The 23,096-nt window shown below is 51.7% G+C and overlaps 1 protein-coding gene and 1 pseudogene across 1 annotated transcript in view; one reads left to right on the top strand and one right to left on the bottom strand.

Annotated features, from left to right (window-relative positions):
* The window catches only part of MOV10L1 (Mov10 like RNA helicase 1), a 51,794-nt gene extending 29,003 nt beyond the window's left edge, over positions 1-22,791 (bottom strand). Inside the window, exons 1-10 of the mRNA XM_074326627.2 lie at positions 22,673-22,791; positions 21,479-21,663; positions 16,347-16,509; positions 13,156-13,268; positions 12,474-12,661; positions 10,052-10,201; positions 9,558-9,790; positions 9,093-9,225; positions 7,418-7,612; positions 4,910-5,024 (exon numbers count right to left, since the gene is read on the bottom strand). Of these exons, the coding sequence (XP_074182728.2) occupies positions 4,910-5,024; positions 7,418-7,612; positions 9,093-9,225; positions 9,558-9,790; positions 10,052-10,201; positions 12,474-12,661; positions 13,156-13,268; positions 16,347-16,509; positions 21,479-21,663; positions 22,673-22,769 (1,572 nt within the window). The 5' untranslated portion in view covers positions 22,770-22,791. The remainder of the gene's footprint in view (positions 1-4,909; positions 5,025-7,417; positions 7,613-9,092; positions 9,226-9,557; positions 9,791-10,051; positions 10,202-12,473; positions 12,662-13,155; positions 13,269-16,346; positions 16,510-21,478; positions 21,664-22,672) is intronic.
* LOC109434897 (large ribosomal subunit protein eL21 pseudogene) lies at positions 8,486-8,947 on the top strand (annotated as a pseudogene).
* Positions 22,792-23,096: the final 305 nt, after the last annotated feature.

Below are 23,096 nucleotides of genomic sequence, written 5' to 3' on the forward strand. Positions count from 1 at the left end.
AAATACACATCGTGTGCAAAAGAACACCGACTAAGAAGGAAAGAAAACGTCTCATCAGAAACACGGCAGTGGAAGATGGGGAGCAGCAGCCTTAGAGACTTTTCCAGAAACAAAGGCTGCAAGAAGGGACCGCACGCAGGAGCACACAGGAGATGCCGTCCGAGTCCTTCAGCAGGAGAAGGACCCAGCGACAGAGGTGAGGCTCCAATGGCTGCAGAGCCCCAGGCACACAGCGACGCGCTCCGTGTAAGCTGGGCTTCCACAACGCCTTTAAGTCACACAGGCGATGCAAAGTTAACAGTGGTAAAAGGCAGTATGGAGTTCAAAACACACGTACGAGTCAAAACTTGACGACGACATTAGCAGAAAGGCCAAGGAAAGAAAATGAGAAGGTACCACCGTGACCCCCTTTTGTCCCGCAGCTGATGAGCTGAGGGCATGCGCTCTAAAAACTGTGGCTACTATATGCTGAAGTCAATGGCAATTACAGCGCATCAAAGATACAGCTCGCCAGGGGAGCTAGCCACTCTTCCAGCCCTCGGTGGCCACCTGGGGCCAGTGGCCCCCATCAGAGAGCAGGTACGCTCACTTCTGTCATGGCAGCTCCACTGCATGGCCCTGTCAGAAACGCTGAGGCAGCTACACACCACAGAAGATGCCAAGACACGCCACAGAAAGGAGATGAAAAGCGGAATCTTAAAAAAGGCAGAAAAAGAGGACAAAGGAAACAATGAACAAATAAAAAACAAATAGCAAGATGGTAGATTTAAACCAAATCCTATCGATCAACACAAAATGTGAGTTATCTGAACCCCACAATGAAAAGGCAGAGGCTGTCAGATGGATAAAAAAGCACAACCCAATCAGATGTTTCCTGTAAGAAACCCACTTTAAAGACAAAACTACAAACAGGCAGGTGCAAAGCAAAAGAATGGGAAGTGATAACCAGGCTAACACTCATGGAAAGCAAGTCACGGAAGCTGCTATCACAGCAGATCCCAGCGCCGAGGAAGTCACGGCCACTCCTGTTCGCAGACACTTAAATAACCGCAAACGCTCCTAACTGCAGAGCCTCAGCACGCCAAGCAAAGACCGAGAGCTGCAGAGGAACACATCCTGTTGATAGGCAGAGAATTCGATTCCCTCCCAGTCACTTTCACAGCAAGCAGAGAGATCAGTAAGCACACAGAAGCCAATCGACTGGCCCGACCTGACCCCGTGGAACAGCTGCCCACGAGCGCAGGACGCATACACCCTTCTCCAGCGTACGAGGAAGACTGACTCCAACAGGCTGGACTGTGGACCGCGACACAAATGCCAACCAGTGGGAAAGTCTTCCGTTGTACAAACTGTTTCCTGACCACAACAGAATTAGAAATCAACAGAGAAATTACCAAATATTTGGAAACGAAAGAACACACTTTTAAATAACCTATGGGTCAACTAAGAAATCAAACGGAAAATTACAAGATATTTTGAATAAATGAAAATATAAACACAACAATTAAATTTGTGGAATGCAGCCAAAGAGTATTTAGAGGAAATTTGTAGCACTAAAAAATCTGTGTTAGAAAACATAAATCTCAAATCAATGACTTCAGCTTCCTCCTTGAAAAAGTAGAAAAAAGAGAAAATGAAACCAAGTGAGCTGAAAAAAAAAAATAATAAAGATCATGGTGAAGGGGGCTGGCCGGTGGCTCAGGCGGTTAGAGCTCCATGCTCCTAACTCCGAAGGCTGCCGGTTTGATTCCCACATGGGCCAGTGGGCTCTCAACCACAAGGTTGCCAGTTCAATTCCTCGAGTCCCGCAAGGGATGGTAGGCGCCCCCTGCAACTAAGATTGAACACGGCACCTTGAACTGAGCTGCTGCTGAGCTCCCGGATGGCTCAGTTGGTTGGAGTGCATCCTCTCAACCACAAGGTTGCCGGTTCGACTCCCGCAAGGGACGGTGGGCTGTGCCCCCTGCAACTAGAAAACGTCAACTGGACCTGGAGCGGAGCTGCGCCCTCCACAACTAAGATTGAAAGGACAACAACTTGACTTGGAAAAAAAGGCCTGGAAGTACACACTGTTCCCCAATAAAGTCCTGTTCTCCTTCCCCAATAAAATCTTAAAAAAAAAAAAAAAAGGTCACGGTGAATATCAACAACAAAAAAAGAAAACAGAAAAGTAGAGAAAAAAATATGCAAAACCAAAAGCTGGTTCTTTGACAAGATTAATAAAAATCTATAAACATCCAGCTAGATTAATCAGGAAAAAAGAAAGACGCAAATAACCAATATTACAACAACTTTATGCAAATGGACAACTACATGGAACAAAGTCCTTTAAGGATAAAACCCACCAAACCTCAATGAAAAGACAGAAACTGAGTTGCCCTATCACTATGCAAGAAATGGGATTCCTAATTTAAAATCTTTCCATGAAGAAAACGACAGACTCCCATGCCTCACTGGTGAATTCCGTCAGGAATCTAAGGAGGAAACAACGCCAATTCTCCACAAACTTCTCTGCTGGTCCAGTTCCAAGGCGGGAACACTTCCCCAACCACCTGTGAGGTCAGCACTCTGTTGGTTATCAGCCAGACGGGCACAGGAAGCCACAGAGCAGTCCCTGAACACAGGCTTTAGCAGATCAAAGCCGACTGTGTGTGTGTACACACACGTGCACACATGACCAACAGGCTCACGGCCCAGTGGGATGGCAGGCTGGTTTAACATCTGGACAGCAACCAATGTTACTGACCACATCAACAGACTAGAAAGAAAAACCACATGATGTCCTCGAGCGGCAGGAGGAGAACCTGGGGCTCCGTGGGATCAATGGATTTACAGCGAGCCTCCGCGCATCCGTGCTCCCCAGGGGGCAGCCACCCCAAAGCAAGCCAACCGTGGGCATTTCTCCCCACTCCCTCCTCCCTCCAGACTCTGCCACTACTAGTGGGCACGCTCCTCCAGGAGGGCACGCAGAAATGGGCTCGCACAGTAGGTGTCTCTCTGTGTCCGTCTGCTCTCATTTAGCATCTACAGGGGAGCGGAGAGACAAACGGATATGTTCGCAGAAGGGCTGGCTACACAGCAATAAAAGGCAGGAGTGTTGATACAAAATACAGACTACACTGATTTCCTATTGCTGCTGTGATGAGTCAGTGGGTTAAATGCAGACTATTTCACAGTTCTGGAGGTGAGAAGGCTCAATGGGCTAAAACCCAGCTGTGGGCAGGCCTGGCTCCTTCTGGAGGCTCCAGGGAGAACCCGTTCCACCCACTGCGGCTTCCAGAAGCGCCCATTTGCCTCAGCTTGTGACCATCCTCCCCCTTCAAAGCCTGCAAGGGAACTGCGCCTCCTGCCTCCTGGTGGGCACCTTCCCACAAGGACCCAGGGTCACCTCCCCATCACAACATCCCTGACTCATCCCATCGGCCAAGTCCCCTTTGCTGGGCAAGGAGACAGTCACAGGTCCCGGCATAAAGCAGGGACATCTTCAGGGGTCGCCAGCCCGCCCACCGCACAGGTGGTCTCAAATTAATTACGCCAGTGAAAGGTGGCACACCAAGAAAGAGTAGGTACCGTATGGCTGCACGGATCTATAATCCCAGAAAGGGACACTAATGTGACAGAAAGCAGATCAGCGTGGGGGGGGGGCACAGGACAGTAAGGCTGGAGGGACAGCGCCCGTCGCACAGGTTCCGGGCAGTCGGGGGCTGATCAGACTCTAACGGAGGATGACTCTGGAGCCTCTAACACACAGCCCTGTTTGGATGAGCACCATCGATGTCCTCAGCTGCCGGGCAGAATCACTTCACTCCCTTCGTGTGCATCCCGAGGAAGGCCCCTCCCAGCCCACGGGCTCCTGGTAAACCCACTGCCCCAGCGGCAGCTCCTGTCTCAGAGCTGCCCGTGACCTGCGTGGGTGCAACCCGGAAGGAAGCCATCCCAAGGACGCAGGGCTCTCCCTGCTCCTGATTTCACAGACCTCCAACCCCTGTGCACCCCACTCCCTCAGGCGGCCATGCCCACGCCCAGACAATGCAGAGCTGCCCACGCCTGCCCTGGGGCCCGGCCGACAGCAAGCGCCCCACTGCCCTCACCAGCCGGGCCGTAGTGGGAGTGCTCCTCTGGTTTCAGGGCAGTCACTCGGCAGCACCCCAGCTTCCTTCCAGGCCTTCCCCCCCCCCCCCCCGCTGGTTTGAGCCCTCAGCCCACACACAGGCTCAAGGGCGCGCAGGTCCAGGCACTCACTCCTGCTCCTTCAAACCCTACGGAAAATGGCACTAACTGCCAAATCTAACAGCCCCCCACGTCTGTGACACGTGCACACAGCCTGTCAGCACCGCCCCTACCCTTAGACCCCGTGCCTCCTCCAGGATCCCACCCCTTCTCCTGGGGTCCGCCACCACTTATACTGATTAGCAGACAGGCTCAGAGAAGGCCTCCTCCACAAGTGGCAAATAAGCCCGAGAACCGAGAAACCACCACAGAGCAGGGAGGGCAGGGAGAGGCCGCCCAGGTGAAGGCGGCCCCGGCCTTGTCCTGGCCACTCGTCTGCCTGCACAGTGCAGGCCTTTCCCACCGACGCCGACCCTGCTGAGCTGCTCAGAGCTCACTGTGAATGGAAGCTGGACACAGGCTGGGCTGCGGATCCAGGGAGGCTGGCCTGGTGCTACAGGGCACCCTCCCACTGCTGCCCCAAAGCCCCAGCGCAGCATGGCTGCCTGCTGTGTTAGTCACACGCGCATGTATCGCTGAAGGATCACAGCCACGGACCCTGTGTGGTCACCCTGACACTCCCAGCGGCCTGTGGTAAGGAACCAGTCTGAGGTCTGTACCTGAGACAGGCTCTTCTGATTTTGCCAGAAAGTGCAAGAGTGGTGACAAGCCCGTGTTTCACATCAGACGTTTCTCCTACCTCAGCGAGTAACGGCTGGAAAGTCAGTATGTCAATTTTCTGTTCCACACATTTCTTAAGTCTATCTGGTATTGGATACTGGGGAAGAAAACTTGGAAGTTGTCGTCTTGAGTTCCTTAAAAAAAAAAAAGGAAATTCACAAGTTAAAAACAACTCTTAATCAGCCAAGCATTTTACATAAGACGTTTTTACTCAGATGGCCTTTCCTGGTTTACAAAGACAAGGCTCATTCAGTCACCAAGAATGATGGCTGCAGGGGCTGCTGCCCCAGGTCAGTCTGCCAGCGTCTGTCTGAACCCTGGGCCTTCCTCCCCGCCATTCTCACCAGCCCGCTCACTTGGGGTTGCCTGCCACAGGAGGACGGCCGGACGCGCTAGAACCAGATAGCTCCCAATGAGCCAAACTCTAACTGCTATGCCTTCAAGGGGGACATGCCCATCAGAGGACAACCACACGCCTGCAGGAGCACCCCGGGTCCCGCTGTCCTGCCTTCGGCCTATAGGTCCCCTCGGGAAGTTCTGCAGCAGGGAGACCATGACAGCCGCTGTGGGCAAGGCTGATACGGCAGCAGAAATGGTGCGCAGCAGAGGAAACATGTGGGAGACAGAAACCAGGAAAAAGCAGAGCTGCTTTGGTGTCCCTTTATAGGCTGAACCTGAAGTGAGTGACGCCAGTGTGAGGTACCTGCCCTCATGTCACTCAGCTCGCGCTTTCGTCTGAGCACAGAGTGGGGGAGTGCACCCCGCTTCCTTTCCCACGAAGTCACCGCACATGTGGGTTCCCCTACTCCGCTCTATGGCAGCAGTGCCCCAGGGAGCCCCAGGGCCTCAGCAGCACCTGGGGGGCTGTCACCGCCCCTGCGAGTTTGCGCACGGGCTGCATCCGAGCACCCGTGTGAAGTGTGTGTGGGAGGCAGAGGGCATGCAGTGAGAGCCAAGTGCTGCTGACTGAGTTGGCAGGAGAAAGGGCCAGATGGCAGTCAGGTCAGTGGCCCGAATGGCACCTCAGCGCACGGCCACAGGAGGCTGAGTGAGCAGAGCGTGTCCACTCAGAGCCCAGCCACCAGGTCCCGGTGCAGACAGGTCCTTGGCACTGGCCGAGTGTTCACACGGACACTGTCTTCTGGTGGGGGGAGGGGTGGTAAGGACAGAACAGGATGTGTGGGGCCAAGGAGGCACTCGATGGACGGCGCCAGGGGTCAGGCAGGTGCAGAAGCTGGGGTCGGAGGATGTCTGAACCAGCCGGGACAGGACTCTGGGTCACTGACGTGGTGACAGGAAATGGCTGTTTCAGAGACACTCCCATACAGTGTCAATTAGGAGTATTTCAGTGGCAAGAGCAGCCCAGGGCATTAAAATACTGCGGCGTGGGTCTCCCTCACCCCTCTAGTTAAACCTGATTATCACCAGAAAGAAACTGACAGCCAGGGGTTCTTACACGGGCCTGTAACCAGGCCCAGTCTGGGCCTCTGCGCTGCCTGCAGGCCACGGCAGCTTCCTGTTCCCAGGCCCTCGGGTCCAGCCCAGAACCCGCCCTTCCGTGACCAATGAGTGTTGTCACTTACTGATCACTACTGCTGCCCCTGTGCCAGAAAACGCATGTTTCAGAGAACTCATAACCACATGACAGAGGGACTATTACCTCACAAATCTAAGGCTCAGAGAGGTGAGGAGACTGGTCCAAGGTCACACAGCTTCCCAGAATTCACACAACGGTCCAACCCAAAGCTCAACAGCCACATAACACTCTGCTAACAGATCTCTCCTTCAGCTGGCAAGTTACCGTCCACGACACCCACGATGGCACCTGGCACTCAGCATTTCTGGTACCAGAGAAGCAGTGCCTGTCCCTGGTGGGTCCGGGCAGTCCCCAAGCGAGCCCACCTGTGACAGCACCTGAGGCTGAGCATGCACAGGTCCAGGACAGGCCCTGAAACACCCTCACGTTCCCGCAGGTCAGATTTTTGGGCACTAAACTTAAAAAGATCTGCTTTTCAGAGGATTCTGAGACGACACCCAATTAAAGTCTGAGTGGTCCCCAAGTCCCCGGCCATGTGTCACTAGCAGACTACAATGCTGCTTTTCTTAATTTCGTTCTTCAAATGGGCTTCAGGTCGCCCACCAATCCTCCCGCCCCAAACAAGCCACACTCAGGTGCCGTCCGTAGCTCCGGAGGCCATGCCAGCCATGGTTCACTGACCCCTCGCTGACGGTGCCTCTGGGCGCCTGTGTGGGATGCGCGATGTCAGGAGATGGGCTGGGCTGTCAGGAACACAGAGGTGGTGAGAGCCTGGGGCAGGGTCGCCCTGAGACCAGCTGGGTGGAGTGTAGTGGCGGCCTGGCGAGTCGCAGGCCCACCTACCGCATCCACCCTGCGCTCAATCCTCCTCAGTGGACAGCAGATGGAAGAGTTTCGTGAAAACACACCCACTCCCTGCTCCGCGGACACAATGATGAAGGGAGGCTGGCCCCTGCCCCACGCGGCTGGCACCTCTCCTGCTCGCAGTACCTTTTCTGTGTGGTCACGACAACGGTCGTTTTTGCGGGAGCCGGTGCTGGGGGACTTGTCGACTTCTTCCAGGAGAAGGGCTCTCGGGCGGCTAACAGCGACTCCTCGGAGCTGACCACATCCACGTGGAGGAAGCGGCCGATGACAAAACTGGGGAAGCAGAGCAGCAGCAGCTCCCTGCAGCGGCCGGGGTGCCTGGGGACAAGCACGGCCCAGGTGTCGTCAGTGAGACAGGCAGACACCACGACTCCCTCTGTGCACACGAGGGAGGGACGCCAGCACTTGGGACACAGTCACCCTTCGTTTGTCAGAACTCTTTACAGGGAGAAGAGTGACCTTCTCCAATGAGCAGAACTTTCCAAAGGCAAACTCAAGCTCCCAAACAGGCCTTTTCGCAATTCTCAAACTTAGGAGTGCAGGAAAAACACTTCCAGACTTCCCCAGATTAAATTGGAATTGCGTGACATGACCTGATCACACTGTCCTGTGTCCCTGGCTCTGCTGTCTGGGCCGGCCCAGTGCACTCAGCGCCCACCCGTGGCCCTTCACCTGGCTCTGCCTGTCATGTTCGGAGATCCTGCGAAGTGGCTGACTCTGAATGGTCACCGTGGTTTGATGCCGAGGGGCATGAAGCTAGGCAGTGACGCACGCAGCTCCACGTTTTTAAAGACCAGAATTAGCAAATGTAGGTGACAGACAAGAGAGGGAAGGCCTGTAACCAAATGCCCGGCTGCCAGGAGACCAGGTGAGGCGGGAGCTCTGGACACAGGGGAGGACGCAGAAGCCAAGGCCTCAGCACCTGGCATGAGTGTCTCATCCCAGGACAGAAGGGTCCCAGGCTGCACCGAGGGGGCACGAGGGCATGAGGACATCAACCAGCTCCCACAGGCCGAGGGCACTCAGAGGTCAGGGAGATGGGCGGGGCCAGCGGTCAGGCACAGGGTTGGCTCCAGTGGGTAAATGCACTCAAGCCATTTTCTGCACTGACAATTTTTCTTATGATTTTGTCTCATGAAAAGAGCTACAAATTTTTCGGCTGGGACCAGCATCTTCCAGTAATTCGTCAAAATGACCAACACAAAGGGAAAGAGGAGAGGCACCCACTATGCGTTCTCTAGGCCTTTTAGAAAACATGGAGTTGTTCCTGTGGCCACAGGTGACATTGTAGACATCAAGGGAATGGGCACCGTTCAAAAAGGAATGCCCCACAAATGTCACCACGGCAAAACAGGAAGGGTCTACAGGGTTACTCAGCACGCGGTTGGCATTATTATAAACAAACGAGTAAAGCGCAAGATTCTTGCCAAGAGAATTAATGTTCGTATTGAGCACATTAAGCACTCTAAGAGCCGAGACAGCTTCCTGAAACTGGTGAAGGAAAATGATCAGAAAAAGAAGGAAGCCAGAGAGAAAGGTGCCTGGGTTCACCTGAAACGCCAGCCTGCCCCACCCAGAGAAGCACCCTTTGTGAGAACCAATGGGAAGGAGCCAGAGCTGCTGGAGCTCATTCCCTATGACTTCATGGCGTAAGTGTAAAAAAATACAAGACCTCTGCGGGGAAAAAAAAAAAGCTACAAATACTTTTATAACATCCAACCCAGGAGCACACTTCCCTAAAAAGGTAAATGTACCATGCCCCCCAAGGAAACTCACTGCGAACCTTCCCGCCACGTACCTTGCATCACAAATGATCATAACCTGGGTTTTTCCACCTGGAGGGATGAGCCTAGTGTGTCCCAGCTCGGTCACCTGCTTCCCTGGTACACTTTGTTCTTTTTCTCCATTTTCCCCTTTACAGGCACAGTCATCTAGGAGATGAAGTTTGAATCCAAAATGAGACCCATAGGCGACTGTTCTCGGTCGTGGGGGCACGCTCATGCAAACACACTCACACAGACGGGCACCTTCACACACAAACGGCCCAGTGCCAGGCGGTGCACACGAGAAACAGGCTGGTGGTGGGCAGCCTTCCCCCCTTTCAGAAAGACTGCGTGACGGCCTGGCCAATGCCAGGCCACTCCAGACCCTCGCCCAGCCCTGAAACATCTCGGGAGGCCCAGGACAAGGCCACTGGGTCCCCGTCCAGGCCCAACTGGCCCCCAGAGCCTGGGCTCACAGGGAAGGAAGGCCGAGTGCCTACCTGGAGAGACGTCGCTGCTGCTCTCCAAGCTGCACCCCAGCATCTGCCGGCTTCTGTTCTCGCTGTGGCCATCTGACGAGCCAGTGACACTGTCACCAGAACGATCCTCGTTTTTCTCCTCAGGACCAGGCCCTGGCGGGGCCTCCTGCAGCATCTGGACCCTGAACTGCCTGGCTCTGTCCCAGCCCACCAGTCTGCAGCTGACGAGGTTTTGAGGAGCATCTCCTTTATTTCTGGACAAACAGAATAAGCCATAAACACAGTTTCTAACTTCGAAAGACTGTGACCATAAAACACAGAATTCAATGTAACCAGAGACCTGCGACTGCAAATACCTTTACGGGTGTGAGTAAGTAGAAAGGAAGTTTTGCGGTGAACAATTTTGAAAAGTTTTTATAAAGGAAAAAATTGGGTAAAGTAAGTTCGCGCTACAGCGTTTCCTAAATCCCACTTTAAAGCCCATTAAGCTAATTTCATTTCCTCGGCAAACTTACTCTATCCAGATCACCATGCTCTTACTTCCTCCTTCCTTGAGCATTCCAAAATTCGTCATCTTCGTGACTTCAATGTCACCTTTGTTTTCCAATAAATGGGCCCCGCAGGCCTCATCAGCGGCCTCTGCCGAGGTGGAGGTGGAGTCGTCTCTGGAGAGAGCACCACAGACAGGTCACTGTCATCGGCACGTGCGGCTGCCTCCTGAGGCGCGACCCCTCCTGACCCACACTCCTCCCCGACCCACACAAGGTGCATAACAGGCACCAGGAACTGATCCGGGGCCTCCAACACTCAGGGCTCCCGAGCAGGATAACAGTCATCTTGAAGAAGAAAATGACAGGTCCTATAGACCCTAGGGAGAAGGAGGCGACACAGCGGTGACCCTGAGAACGCAGCAGATCCTTCTCCAGGGACATGGACTCAGGATGTGGGGCCTCCCAGGCTGCAGGGGTGAGGAAGCCACTAGGGCTTGGCCTATTAGGACCCAGTAAGCTTTCATGTGGAAGAAGAGTTCTGTTGCTTCCAAGTATCTGAAAACAATGAAACGAGCAGCTTTCCTCTTAGAAAATGACACTCCACCCTCCCCCAGCATAGATCTGTCTGTCCCCTTACTTCACCAACACCACTGTGGGCACAGCTTCTTGTACCCACTGCTCTTTCCAGAAGGCAGACCTGGCCCATGCCCCTCCCACACAGCCTGCTGAGTCGGGGCCTTCAGACACCAGCTCTACCTGCAGTGACATTCTCAACCACACCAGTGACAGCTCCTCTGCCGGCTCCTGCCCCTCCAACTCCTCCTGTCCACACATGCCTCCCCTGCCACCACCCATCCCCTTCTTTCTCTTCTCATGCACATGTGCCGACAGGACAGCCACTGCCTGTCCCTCGTGGCTGTGGCAGCAGCAGCCGAGTCAGGGTATCACCCACAGTGGACACGGTCTGCCGAGGGAGGGAGGGGTCTGAACCAAGGAGGCGTGAAGAACGACTCGGGGCGGGGGGCTGGAGCGGGGTACACACCGCGCTGGGCACAGCACTAGCGCTGTCGGACACTCAAGTTGGCAGCCGGACTGGGGGTCTGAGTGGACTCCAGCCGCGGAGGAAACACAGACAGGAAGCCGGAGGTGGGGGGCAGGGGAGAGACAGCACGCACACTCTGTCAGGGCAGAAGCGTGGTCCTCTCTGTCCCAGGCTGCTCTCCTGTGCTGGCACAGAGGCGGTCACTGGGCCCAGGCTGCCAGGACGAGGCATCCGTTCCCTCACAAACTCAGGAAGTGGGAACTGACTGCTCAGTGGCGGCGAGTTCCCCTGGACCCAGCAAACTCCCTCCCTCCCCTGAGCCCCAAGCCCCTAGTCTGACTCTGGGTATGAGAAAATTCTGAGTTTGCAGGATGTGGGGGCCAACTTGCAGCCAGTGTGTGATGATGCAGGTGGGGACGCCCCTTGCCCGGTGAAGACGGTCCTGGAGGCATTCAAGGGCAGAGCCTCATGGACCAGGCCTGGGACTAGTCACCCCTCCCTAGGGATAACCAACACCCCCACTGGACGTGCTGTCGAGCCACTGCAGCGCCCCAGGAGTGGACCACCCACAGGTAGGGAGCCTCCAGCCAACCCCCCCCCCCACCAACCACCACACCACAGACCCTAGTCCACACCCAGCGAACCAGGCAACAGCCTCTCAAAAACAGTCACTTAGTAAGTCACCAAGTGTGCAGACAACTAAGTGCTGTGAAAAAGAGAACGGATCGGGCAGCAGGGTCCAGGGGACACACTGGGCCTGGGGCGGCTGTAGCTTCTCTCTGCTGCCTGTCAGACAGGACAGGGCCAGGCTCCGGTGTGATGGGGCCACCCACAGCCGTGAGCCGGGCAGTCCGTCCTCCAGATTCTGGGACGGGGCACGTCCCAACTGTTCTGCCCAACAGAGCCGACCCCCAGGTTCACACGGACACAGAGCCACGTGCCCCATCTGTGGAGCACACGCGGCACAGAACCTGCATTCTATTGAGGAGGTGGCCAAAAGCAGAGCAGCTAAAAACAAGGCAGAGGGAGCTGAGGCAGCGGTGCAGGTGGCTCTGTTCGAGACTGAAGCCCGGCCACTCACGCCTAGAGCAGGCAGGGCCAGTGGGGTGCCCAGGGGTGAGCCGACGCGGGAGCCCTCTGCTTTTAAGAACCCACTCTGTCCAGTGTGTTCTAGAAAACGCCCACATGTTAAAGATGACGACATAAAAACCCACCCAAGTATGAACGTCACAGTGTAAGACTAAGGGCTGAGAGGGACCCTTAACTTGCCCTTCTACCTGCCACGAGCACGGCCGACGGGCTCCCAAAGGCTCTCCGTCCAGCGCCCAGCTCGGGATCTGGGCCTGGTCCTCTGACCACTCACATCGGCCCCCCGCCCCCCACGAGCAGGCCGGGCCCCCTTACCGCCTTGTCACCGGCGTCAGACACAGGGCTCTCCAGATGTAGCAGGACTGGCTGCTCTCCACGGCCACAGCACTGACCACGTCGTGCCGCTGGGGCACGTACCCCGCAGGCAGCTTCAGCGAGTCCAAGGTGAAGAAGATACTGTCGTCTATGACCCCGTTTTTCCCGCAGAGGCTGGAGATGCAGACCTGCGAGCACAGCGCGGGGAGCTGGCTGAGCCCCTGTGGCCCAGCCCACGGCCCTGCCCAGAACCAGCAAGGCCTGGTGAGCCGCTGGCCCCGGAAGTCGAGTCTGGGTGGGGGAGGGGAAGCAAAGCCCTAAAGATGACATGGGCGTGTAGGGCCCGGGAGCCAAGGCCGACCTGGACTGTGGATTGGGGGGGCTGGGGGTCGCCTCCCTGCTTCTCCGATTCACCCTGCGCACACCCCACCCCCTCAGTCTCCACGCCCCGGGCCACGCCCGCTTTCACAAGCCAGCTCCAGTCCCGTGTCCCAGGGCACTTGGGACAGCTCAGGACTCGTGTGCAAACTCCTCACTTAATTCTGACAGCCTGGCAGCCGGGTCGCATTACCTCCTAAGGGAACATCTCAGTAAGAAAACAGGGTCTTTGGGGCCAGACTGAGCCCTGTCTGACTGCCCGGCGCGCCCAGGAGAACCCAGGGACGGGCGGGCCAGCACCCACCCTGTCCACGCGCTTGAACCTCAGCGGCTTCACAGACACGGCCTCGCTGCTCCACGTGCCTGGCCGGATCCAGTACTCGGCCTCCACCCAGTCTCCCTTGCAAGGCTGGAAACCTGCAAGGCAGGGAGCAGCGTTACTTGGGCTGGTCCCACGTCGGGGCACCCAGCGCTTCCAGACAAATGGCAGCAGGTGAGTACAGGGGCGAGTTCATGCCCCAGAATCCTTCCTGGCCCCTGGCTGGGCGGTGGAACCGACATGGCACAGCCGACCTTCTGTCCAGAGGACTCGGCCACACACCTGTTTACAGTCTCAGGACCCCATCTGGTTTCAGGTGTTGCCTGTAGTTTTCATTAGAAACCCCACAGTATCATTAACAACTGCAACACCAAAGCTCAGTGGCAGACCTTACACCTCCAACTTCCAGGAGACGTGGGCATGTGTGCGGTGGGCAGTTTCATAGACACACGGACCCTCTGCCACGTCTTTCCAGACACAGTGAGTACCCCTCCCTGTCGGGGACACATAGGGTGCTCGGTGACAAAGGGAAGTGCTCTCAGACCCAAGGGCTGCGCCTTCAGGATGCAAGGTGCCACCGGGTCCCCTGGTAGGGTGTGCGGGGAAGTTAGAAGGTCCAGTGACATGAAGTGGCTGAGCTATCCCAACACAGAACAGGGAGAGAAGTCTGAACAGGTTTGCTGTGCTGCGTGGTGTAAAGCCACGACTAGCTTGAACTGTTGTCTTGCCATTTTCGCAATAAACACTTCTGGCAGTGACAAGCTCAAAACAAAAGTACACACTGGATACTGAGCCTGCTTCTCAAGAAGCTGGTGAACACCCAAGAGGCCCGACATCTGTGGATAGCTGCTCGTCAGCAAGGGGCCACAGGCTGTGTGACACCACAGACAAACCTGTCCACAGCCAGTTGGTGTTAAAAGGACAATATGACAAACTGTAGACATACTTTTGTATGTCGTTTGTAAACCGTGCCTTCTTTTATCAAATAATTGTTTAACGTAATTTTGCTAAATTATTCCAAACTTTCTTAGACACACAGGAAAAGTGAAGCAATAGCTACCAATGTTAGTTGTATAAACAAGTTAAAGAGAAAAATAAGTAAGCAAATCAAATAAATTTCATTTTTTCCTGTCACAATCATGAAATCAACGTAAAGATTTGGAAGGTCATCCTACCGAAGGAGAAATATCTGTGTTCTTGTGAAAGCTGCTGTAAATTCTGTTTAAAATCCCAACACTGGACACTAAATTGTCTTTATAACGATAACACAAATAAGAGTCCGGATGGAACGAAACCGCACACAGGACAGAGCCACGAGTGGGAGTGTGCCTGAACTGGGGCATCCATGTCCCGTCCCATCCCATCTGTCCCCGTGGGCTGCAACGTCAGCAGCCGGGATGCACTGCAGCCTCAGAACGTGCAGCGTTTATGGGCGCCTGAAGGTAAGTGGCTGCAACACTTGGGTGACAAAGCCAGCGCAGCCCCGGGTTCTCTGCTGCCCAACATCCTGTTGTACAGACGTCTGAACCTCTGAAGAAGCACCTGGGAAATCAAGCTGCGCCTTTTAATTGTTTTAAGTGAGACCTCTGAGTTTTGGTTACACTTTGTTCAAAATCAGCGGGAAATCTTTAATCAAAGTATCAGTAGATGTGGGACCAGAAACGTGGAGCCTTTGTGAATAGCAGTGATTGAAACTGTGGCTCGTGGCCAGCAAGGGAGCAGCACTGCTCTCCTGGGAAGCAGGGACAGAAACGAAGCAGTGAGGCGCAGGGCTGCACCGCCAGCCGGGTTAGAGCTACTCCCAGGACTGGACTCCACGCTCTCCGCTATCCCAACTGTGCAGAGAGTGTTTCAACAACGAGGCCCCTACCTTAACTGGATAAACTGATACTTGTAACAGAATGAATGGAACGGACAAGGCCTGCAATTCACAGCATCCAAAGGGTTGGATGGGCATCCCATCAAAAAGTGGGAGAGACAACATATTTGACAATTTTCATTTATGGAAGTGGAAATATTTGAACACCTTTGTACCCAGAGACAGAAGACAGCACCTCTGAGACCAGGGCTCAAATAGTTACACATTTCAACAGAAGAAAACCCAGACTTGTGAATGTCTTACACTTAGCACAATTTGCTCCAAGCTTACTAATATTTCCCCAGTTAAAGATACCAAAGCCTAGAGGGAGGTCAACGACAGGTGCCCACAATGTCAAGTTCATCAACCATGAAATGCAGTTCTGAAGGAGACTCCAGGCCACTGCATGAAAAATGAAATTAAGATCTCAGCGTGGGGCCCACAGGACGTGCAGTGGGACTCAGCTCAGAGGCTACCTCCCCAGCAGGCTGGCATTTCCGCTCAGTTCTCAAGCAAGGACAGTCCATTTCTCCTCCTGAGGAGGTGAGAGGGCAGACTAGTCTTGGCCTCCCACTCCTTTGCTCCCCTACCCACCAATGTACACAGCAGACACAGTAAGTGGTCGTTGAGTTAAACTCAATAAATGGCACTGGCAAGTTATTTCTTTAGGCATGAAAATAAAATCTTAGATCGATGAGAAACAAATGCAATTAAAAATGGATATATTGGGGACAGCCAGTTGGCTCAGTTGGTTAGAGCGCGGTGCTCTTAACAACAAGGTTGCCGGCTCGATCCCCACATGGGCCACTGTGAGCTGCACCCCCCACAACTAGATTGAAACAACTACCTGACTTGGAGCTGATGGGTCCTGGAAAAACACACTTAAATTAAAAAAAAATTAAAAAAAATATTTTGAAAAAAAGGATATGTGCTCTTGGGAAGACACAAGGTTATCCCCAAGTCCTATTTGGGGGCGTGTGAAGCAGTTTAAAAACAACAGCACCTCTGTACCCCTGCAACACTGTCGACAGGTTCTCAACAATAACTGTATGAAAGGAACGATTACCCCGAAATTAGTGACTACATTCAACAAATGAACACAAAACAAAGGACGGCACGTCTGGCCTACACTAGAGCCCCTCCTGCAGCCAGCACCTGAAGAAGCTGTTCTAGTTCCCAAAACCCCTCATCACACAAAATGTGCCCCAATTTGACCCTCTCAATGATGCGTGTAACCATCTCAAATCTAATCCATAAATACAAAAAACCTCTGACGTAGCCCACTTTTAAAGGTGAAGGAGAAACTCATCCAGCCTACCTTCACAAACACTCTCCATCGAGAAGTATGTGGTCTGATTGATGTAGCCAGCACCCTCCATCAACGAAGTCACACAGCCAATGAGCACGCGAGGGTTGGAGTCTGACAGCCCCTGGCTGTGGTTTTGGCTGTCGTCTTCCCATTTACTGCAGACAGCTTCCACCTGATAGAAAACAAACAGCTCTTTAGACCATAATGAGAGGACCACAATAAAAGCAAACTGAAGACCACCACTCCTTACTAATGCAGATGCAAAAATCCTCAACAAAATACTAGCAAACTGAATGCAACAAAATATTAAAAGGATTACGCACTACAACCAAGCAGGGCTTATCCCAGAATGCAAGTATGGTTCAACTTAAGAACATCGGTCGATGGGATACCACGTTGGAAGAACAAGGGAAAAATCACACGATCATCTCAGGTGATGCAGAAAAGGCACTTGACAAAAACACCCTTGCAGGATAAGTTGCTCCATAAACTAGGAATAGGAGAAGACCTCCTCAACATGATAAAGGCCACGTATGAAACACCCACAGCTAAGGTCAGTCAGTGGTGACAGACTGAAAGCCCTTCCCTAGGATCAGGAACAAGACCAGGAAGCCTCTTTCACCACTTCTGTCCAAACAGTCCTGGAAGTCTCAGCTAGAGCAATGAGGCAAGAAAAAGAAATAAAAGGCACCCAATCTGGAAGAAGTAAAACTCTCTGTTTACAGATGGCATGATCTTGTATGTAGAAACCACTGAATAATCCATAAGAAGCTGTTATAGCTAATAAGTGAATTTAGCAGAATTACAGGATACAGAATCAACATCCAAATAGCACCTGTATTTCTATACACTTGTGATGAATGATCCAAAATAGGAAGTTAAAAAAACAACCCCATACATACAATAACATCAAAGAGAGTCAGATACTTAGGAATAAATTTAACCCAGGAGACTTGTACATTGAAAATTACAAAATGTGGCTGAAATAAGTTAAAGACGACACAAACAAATGGAAAGACAATGTTCATGGATTGTAAAACTTAAGATGACAATACTACCAAAGCGATCTACAGGTTCAATGCATCCTCATCAAAATCTCAATGACATTTTTTGCAGAAATAGAAAAACCCACCCTAAATTTCATTAGGACTCTCAAGGGACCCTGACTAGCCAAAACAATCTTGAAAAGAACAAAGACAGAGGTCTCACACTTGTTGATTTCAAAACTTGCTACAAAAGTACAGTAATCTAACACTGCATAAGGACAAATGTAGGTCCAATGGACCAGAATGGCGTCTAGGAATAAATCCTTACATATATTGTCAACTGATTTTCAATAAGGGTACCAGGACCATTCAACAGGGAAAGGGTTTTCCCTATTGTGCAGTGTTCTCAAAAAATGGTGGTGGGAGAACTAGATACCAGCATGCAAAGGAATGAAGTGAAACTGTTAACCAACACCATACTCAAAGATTAGCTCGAAACGGATCAAAGACTTACATGTAAGAGCTAAAACTATAAAACTCTTAGAAGGAAACAAAAGTGAAAATCTCCATGATCTTAGATTAGTAAGTAATTTTTTAAGTATGACATCAAAAGGACAGGAAATTGAAAAAAGATAATAAAGTGAACTTCATCAAAATTTGAAACTTTTGTGCATCAAAGGGTACTATCAAGAAAAAGCCAAGACAATCCACAGAATGGGAGGAAATATTTGTAAATCATGTATCTGATATGGATTAATAGCCAATATATATAAAGAACTACAACTCAGTAAGAAAATACACCTGATTAAAAAACGGGCAAAGGACCTGAACAGACATTTCTCCAGAAGGCTGGAGAACCGATAAAATATGAGCAGATCCTCAAACATCACTCTTAGGGAGGTGTAAACCAAACCACAATGAGACAGCACTTCATACCCACTAGGATGGCTCCTGTCAACAACCCGGAAAATCACTCGTGTTGGTGGAGACGAACACTAACAGGCGCCGTCAGGCACTGCTGGGGGGCAGGTGAGACGGGACTGCGCAGGGGGAAAAGCTGGCAGCTCCTCCACGAGTTACACGCAGAATTACTATGTGACCCTGCAATTCCACTCTAAGGTGTAGACCCCAGAGAACTGAGAACAGGGGCTCAAGAAAGTACTTGTTCACAGAGCATGATTCACAACAGGCAAAAGGCAGAAGCAACCCAAGTGTCTGTCCTTCGCCTGGTGACAATGAACAAATGCAGCCCATCCACACAAGGACTGTTATCCAGCCTTAAAAAGGAGGGAAGTTCTGATGTACAGTTACGTGGATGAACCTGTCCAATCAGCCAGACATTTTAAAGGGACATTTTATCATTCCACGTATATGAGCACCTAGAATACCACGTTCATGCAGACAGGAAGCAGCGCAGTGAGTTGTTTAGTGGAGACAGGGTTTCAGTTTGGGAAGATGAGAAAGTTCTGGAGGCGATGCTGGTGACGGCTGCACAACAGTGTGAAGGTGTTCAGTGCTGCTGACGTGTACACTTAAACATGGTAAATGTTATGTTACACATATTTTACCACGATAAAAATCCTAAATAAAAAGCAAGCAAAGAAATCCAGAGGGTGGTGTAAATGAGCCAATTCCACGTCTTTCTTGGTAGCAGCACAACATGCACTTACTGTTAATGTGGGTACATCAAACAAGGTCGTAGCATACGGTTCAAGAGACTGAGCTGCCGACCAGAAAGCAGCAGGCCCGAGGAACCAAGTGCAGGAAGAAAGCACGCAGACAGCCCGCTTTTCACTGTGTAGCTTCCCGCGCCAGAGCGAGCTCACAGACTTTCTGCGATGACAGAAATGTCCACTGTTTGTGCTGGCCTATTTGGTAGCCACCAGCTACCTGTAGCTCTTGAAATGTGCTTAGAGAAACTGAGGGATTAATTTTCAATTGTATTTACTTTTAATAGCCACACATGGCTAGTAACTACTGTACTGAATACAACTCTAAAATTTGATTTTTACCTGTGTTATTTTTAAAGCTTGAGAAAGATATTAAGCATTAAGATGGCATTTACTACCTGAAATAGTAATAAAGTGCACCTTGACCATTTCAAAAAAATAGTTGAGGTAAATTTGCCAGCTACCAAATTACATAATAAAAATCTTTCCTACATAGAAAGAAAAAGATTAACTTGAAAGTACAAAATCAAATTATGCTGATAATGAAACATAAATGTTATCTTGGAAATAAATTCAACAAGGGATTTGAGGAACCTAAATGAAGAAAACTACCGAAAAGTAGTTTTTTGAACAGATAAGAACAAAGAAGACTGAAACGGACAGGCAGAATTTGTGGATGGAGAAGCCGTGGTGAGATCCACATGTCACTTAGCCTAAAGGACACACAAACGCAGTGCTGTCCACACCGAATCTGAGCCAAGGGGGACGAACAACAGAATGGCTATAACGCCCATCCCGACGACGAGGAGAGCCAGGAGAACTCCAAACACCAGGATGAAGAGGGAAAACTGCCTACCACCCATGGGCGGGACTGAGCCCTGGGGGCCACGCAGGCGCCAGAACCAGCAGGGTCCACACAGGGTCCCTCACACACAGGGTTCCAGTGTAGGAGAAAGGGACCTTCCCAACCGCAGGAGAAAAGCAGACTACTCTGGGGGATGGCTGGTAGCTACTGGGGAGGAATGTTGGTTCCTCTGTTGAGTCTGTAGACCAAGTAAATTACAGGCACATTTAAATGTTAATATACAATTTTCAGAGGAAAACCTGAGTGTATATTTGTAATAAGAAGTGGAATAAGCCTCTAAGGACAGAGCCCAAACGCTACGTGAAACAGACGCATTTAACTATATAAAACTTTAAAAAAAAGTTGACTTTGGAGAAATACTTGCAACACTTTCATATAACAATGTTCCTTAAAACGTTCTAATTTCTCTAATGTAGAATTTTAATTTAAAAATTGAACCCCCTAAAAATATGGACTAAGGACACGAAAATTCATAGGGAAAAAAGTGAAAAGGTAATCTACTTTAAAACTTAAGTGCAAATTAAAGTGATCGCTGTTCACTAATTAGACTGCAAGGGTTCCAGAGAGGGATGACACCCACATCCTTGCCAACACTGGGAAGAGGCAGCCTCTCCCCGTCCTGTGAGTGTGAATTAGCACAGTATGACTGGAGGACAACTCGATAACCATTAAAATGGTAAATGGGCATAACCTCTGACTAACAATTCTGCTTCCAAGGATTTATAATACAAAAGTACGATTTTTAAGTGAAGAAAGTGGCTTAATATAGAGCCCACTAATTATCTTTGCTAATTGGGCAACAAAGGGTCCAATAATTATTTTTTAATACTATTTTTCAAAGACTAGAAGAACTAGATATAGAAATGTTAACAGTCTTTTTTCTCCATGGCACAAAACTATAGGCAAACTTATGAATTATAAATTTCTATGTAGTTTGAAAGATTTACAATGAGCACCATTGATTTTTTTTTATTAGTTTCAGGTACACAAGACAAAGTAATACTTAGACGTTCATCATTTATATCCCTCACACTGTGTGAACCCCCCTCCCCTCATCCACTATCCCTCTGACATCGCACACAGCCATTACATTTCCACTGTCTCTATACCTAACGCTGTAGTCCGCTTCTTGTAAGTACATAAATACATATGTATACATATACATATGTAAAATTATAGTTGGCATTCATTATTGTTCAGCTTCAGCTTCAGGTGTACAGTGCAGTGATCAGGCATCTACATCACCCCTGAGGTGGTCTCCCAAATGGGACAAGTGTCCATCGGATACCCTACAAAATCTTTACAACATTATTGATTACATTCCCCAAATTAATTTTCAAAACCCCGTGGCCATCTTGTGGTGACTGTTTTCTAATCCCCTCACCTTCCCCCTTATCCCCACCCCCTCTCCCATCTAGCAACTCTCAGTTTTTCCTCTATGTCTCCAAAACACCATTTTTTTTTTTTAAGAACAGAAACCACTGTAAGAAAAATGCACCCCGTGTAGGTACACTCTCTCTCCCTTGGCCAGGTTGTCTCTTGAGATGTTAACGCAACAGGAGGACAGCAATCTGAAATCCCACAGTGAAGGGAGACTTCCCAAGCCCACTCAGGCCTTACCCTGATTGCTTTCAGTCCGTTGGAGACTTTGTTTTCTTCCACCACTGCAATAACTTCCTGTCCAACATTCAGAAGCACCTTGCTACTCACAGCCTCATTGGAGAAATAGATCAAGTCGTCAATCATGCCATAATCGCTGCAGTACCTTGTCACGACACCCTGCACGGTTTTCAACTTGGTGTCACCTGAGATGGGAAAACAGAGTGATACGGACCAGAAAAGTAAGCCCACACTACACTTAAGTGCTACCAGAGAGAGCGGGAGTAGGGGAGCAGCCAGGGGCTTAAGGACCCTCTCAAGGAGTGGGGCGCTCAGAAGTTAGGGCGTGTGTGGCAGACTGCCCAGGCTCCTGAGGGGCACTGGGGTGGCTCCATGGGGGAAGCTCTGACTCCAGGGCCAGACCAAGGGGGTCCAAACCCCAGCTCTTCTCCTGCCACTGTGTAACCCGGGGCCAGGTCTTTAACCACTCAGTGCCTGTTCCATCTGTAAAACGTAGACTGTTATAATCTCTACCCAAGTGAGCTGTTTGAGGGGCAAAAACAGCAATGCCTAGACCTCAGTGGTTAGGGTGCTGTGTAAATTGTTGTTAGTGTTATATCAGCTTGGGGGGGGGGGTTGTTCCTACGCGTTATTACTTCTGTTATCTCCTTTCATCACTAACATGAGCAGCAGCGAGGGGAGATTCTTTATCACCTCACCAATGCAGGCAACAGAAGAGATTCCGGGCTTGGGGAGAAAGTCTGGCCTGGGAGCAGGACAAGCCCTCGGCCGCTCCGTGACCTTTCCCACTACCGGCCGAGAAGCCCTGCAGCTGCCGCTGTTCTCCCAAGTCCTCACTGCACCTGGTCTGCTAGTACTTCTCAGACACAGCAGACACCTGAGGCGCGCACATCACGGTACACACAACTGCGGCGGCTTCCTGGAGCCGGAGCCGACGCTCAAATCCCGCATTTCACATCAGGCCCCGATGCAGGAAGCGACCGTATCCACAGGCCTCAGCAAGTCCGCGTGCAGACGGCTTTCCGCTGCCTCTCTTGTGGAGAAGCGAGAACCCCTGCCCTGAATGCAACTCGCACACGGGAGGGATCTCGGGAGCGCCAGTGCAGTTCCCAGTGCCGGGAGGGGCCGTGCGCATCCCAGGACCGGCCCGCCCGCCCGGGCCCCACCAAGCCCCGGCCCCACCCCACGAGGCACCTTCCAGAAGCTCGAGCTCTGGCAGCCCAGTCATCTCCTTGGGGCCATCCGCCCTCCTCCAAAAGAAGGCCATTAGCTTGGCCGCGAGACGCAACATGGCTCCGCCGCCACTTCGCCCGCGCAGCCCCGGGCTCCTGCACGTGGCCACGCCGCTCCCGCTGCCCTCGGCCAATCGGGTGACCATGCCCGCGCCTGCGCCGGATCCCCTTCGTGCTTGGCCAATGAGATCGCTGTGCCTGCGCCTGCGCCCAGTGGAGCTTGGTCAATATATATATGAGTGTTGGGGGGCGGTGGGGGAACTGCACCGCGCCTGCGCTCATGCCCGCTATTAGCCAATGGGGGAAGGTCTCCTTGCGAGTCGCACCCATTAGCAGTCGTCGGTTGGCCGTTGACACCGGTTAGTTAGCACAGCAGTAGGCGAGAG

The sequence above is a fragment of the Rhinolophus sinicus genome, chromosome 1, assembly GCF_057876585.1.
Source record: "Rhinolophus sinicus isolate RSI-liver-muscle chromosome 1, RSI-T2T, whole genome shotgun sequence".
NCBI classification, from domain to species: domain Eukaryota; kingdom Metazoa; phylum Chordata; class Mammalia; order Chiroptera; family Rhinolophidae; genus Rhinolophus; species Rhinolophus sinicus.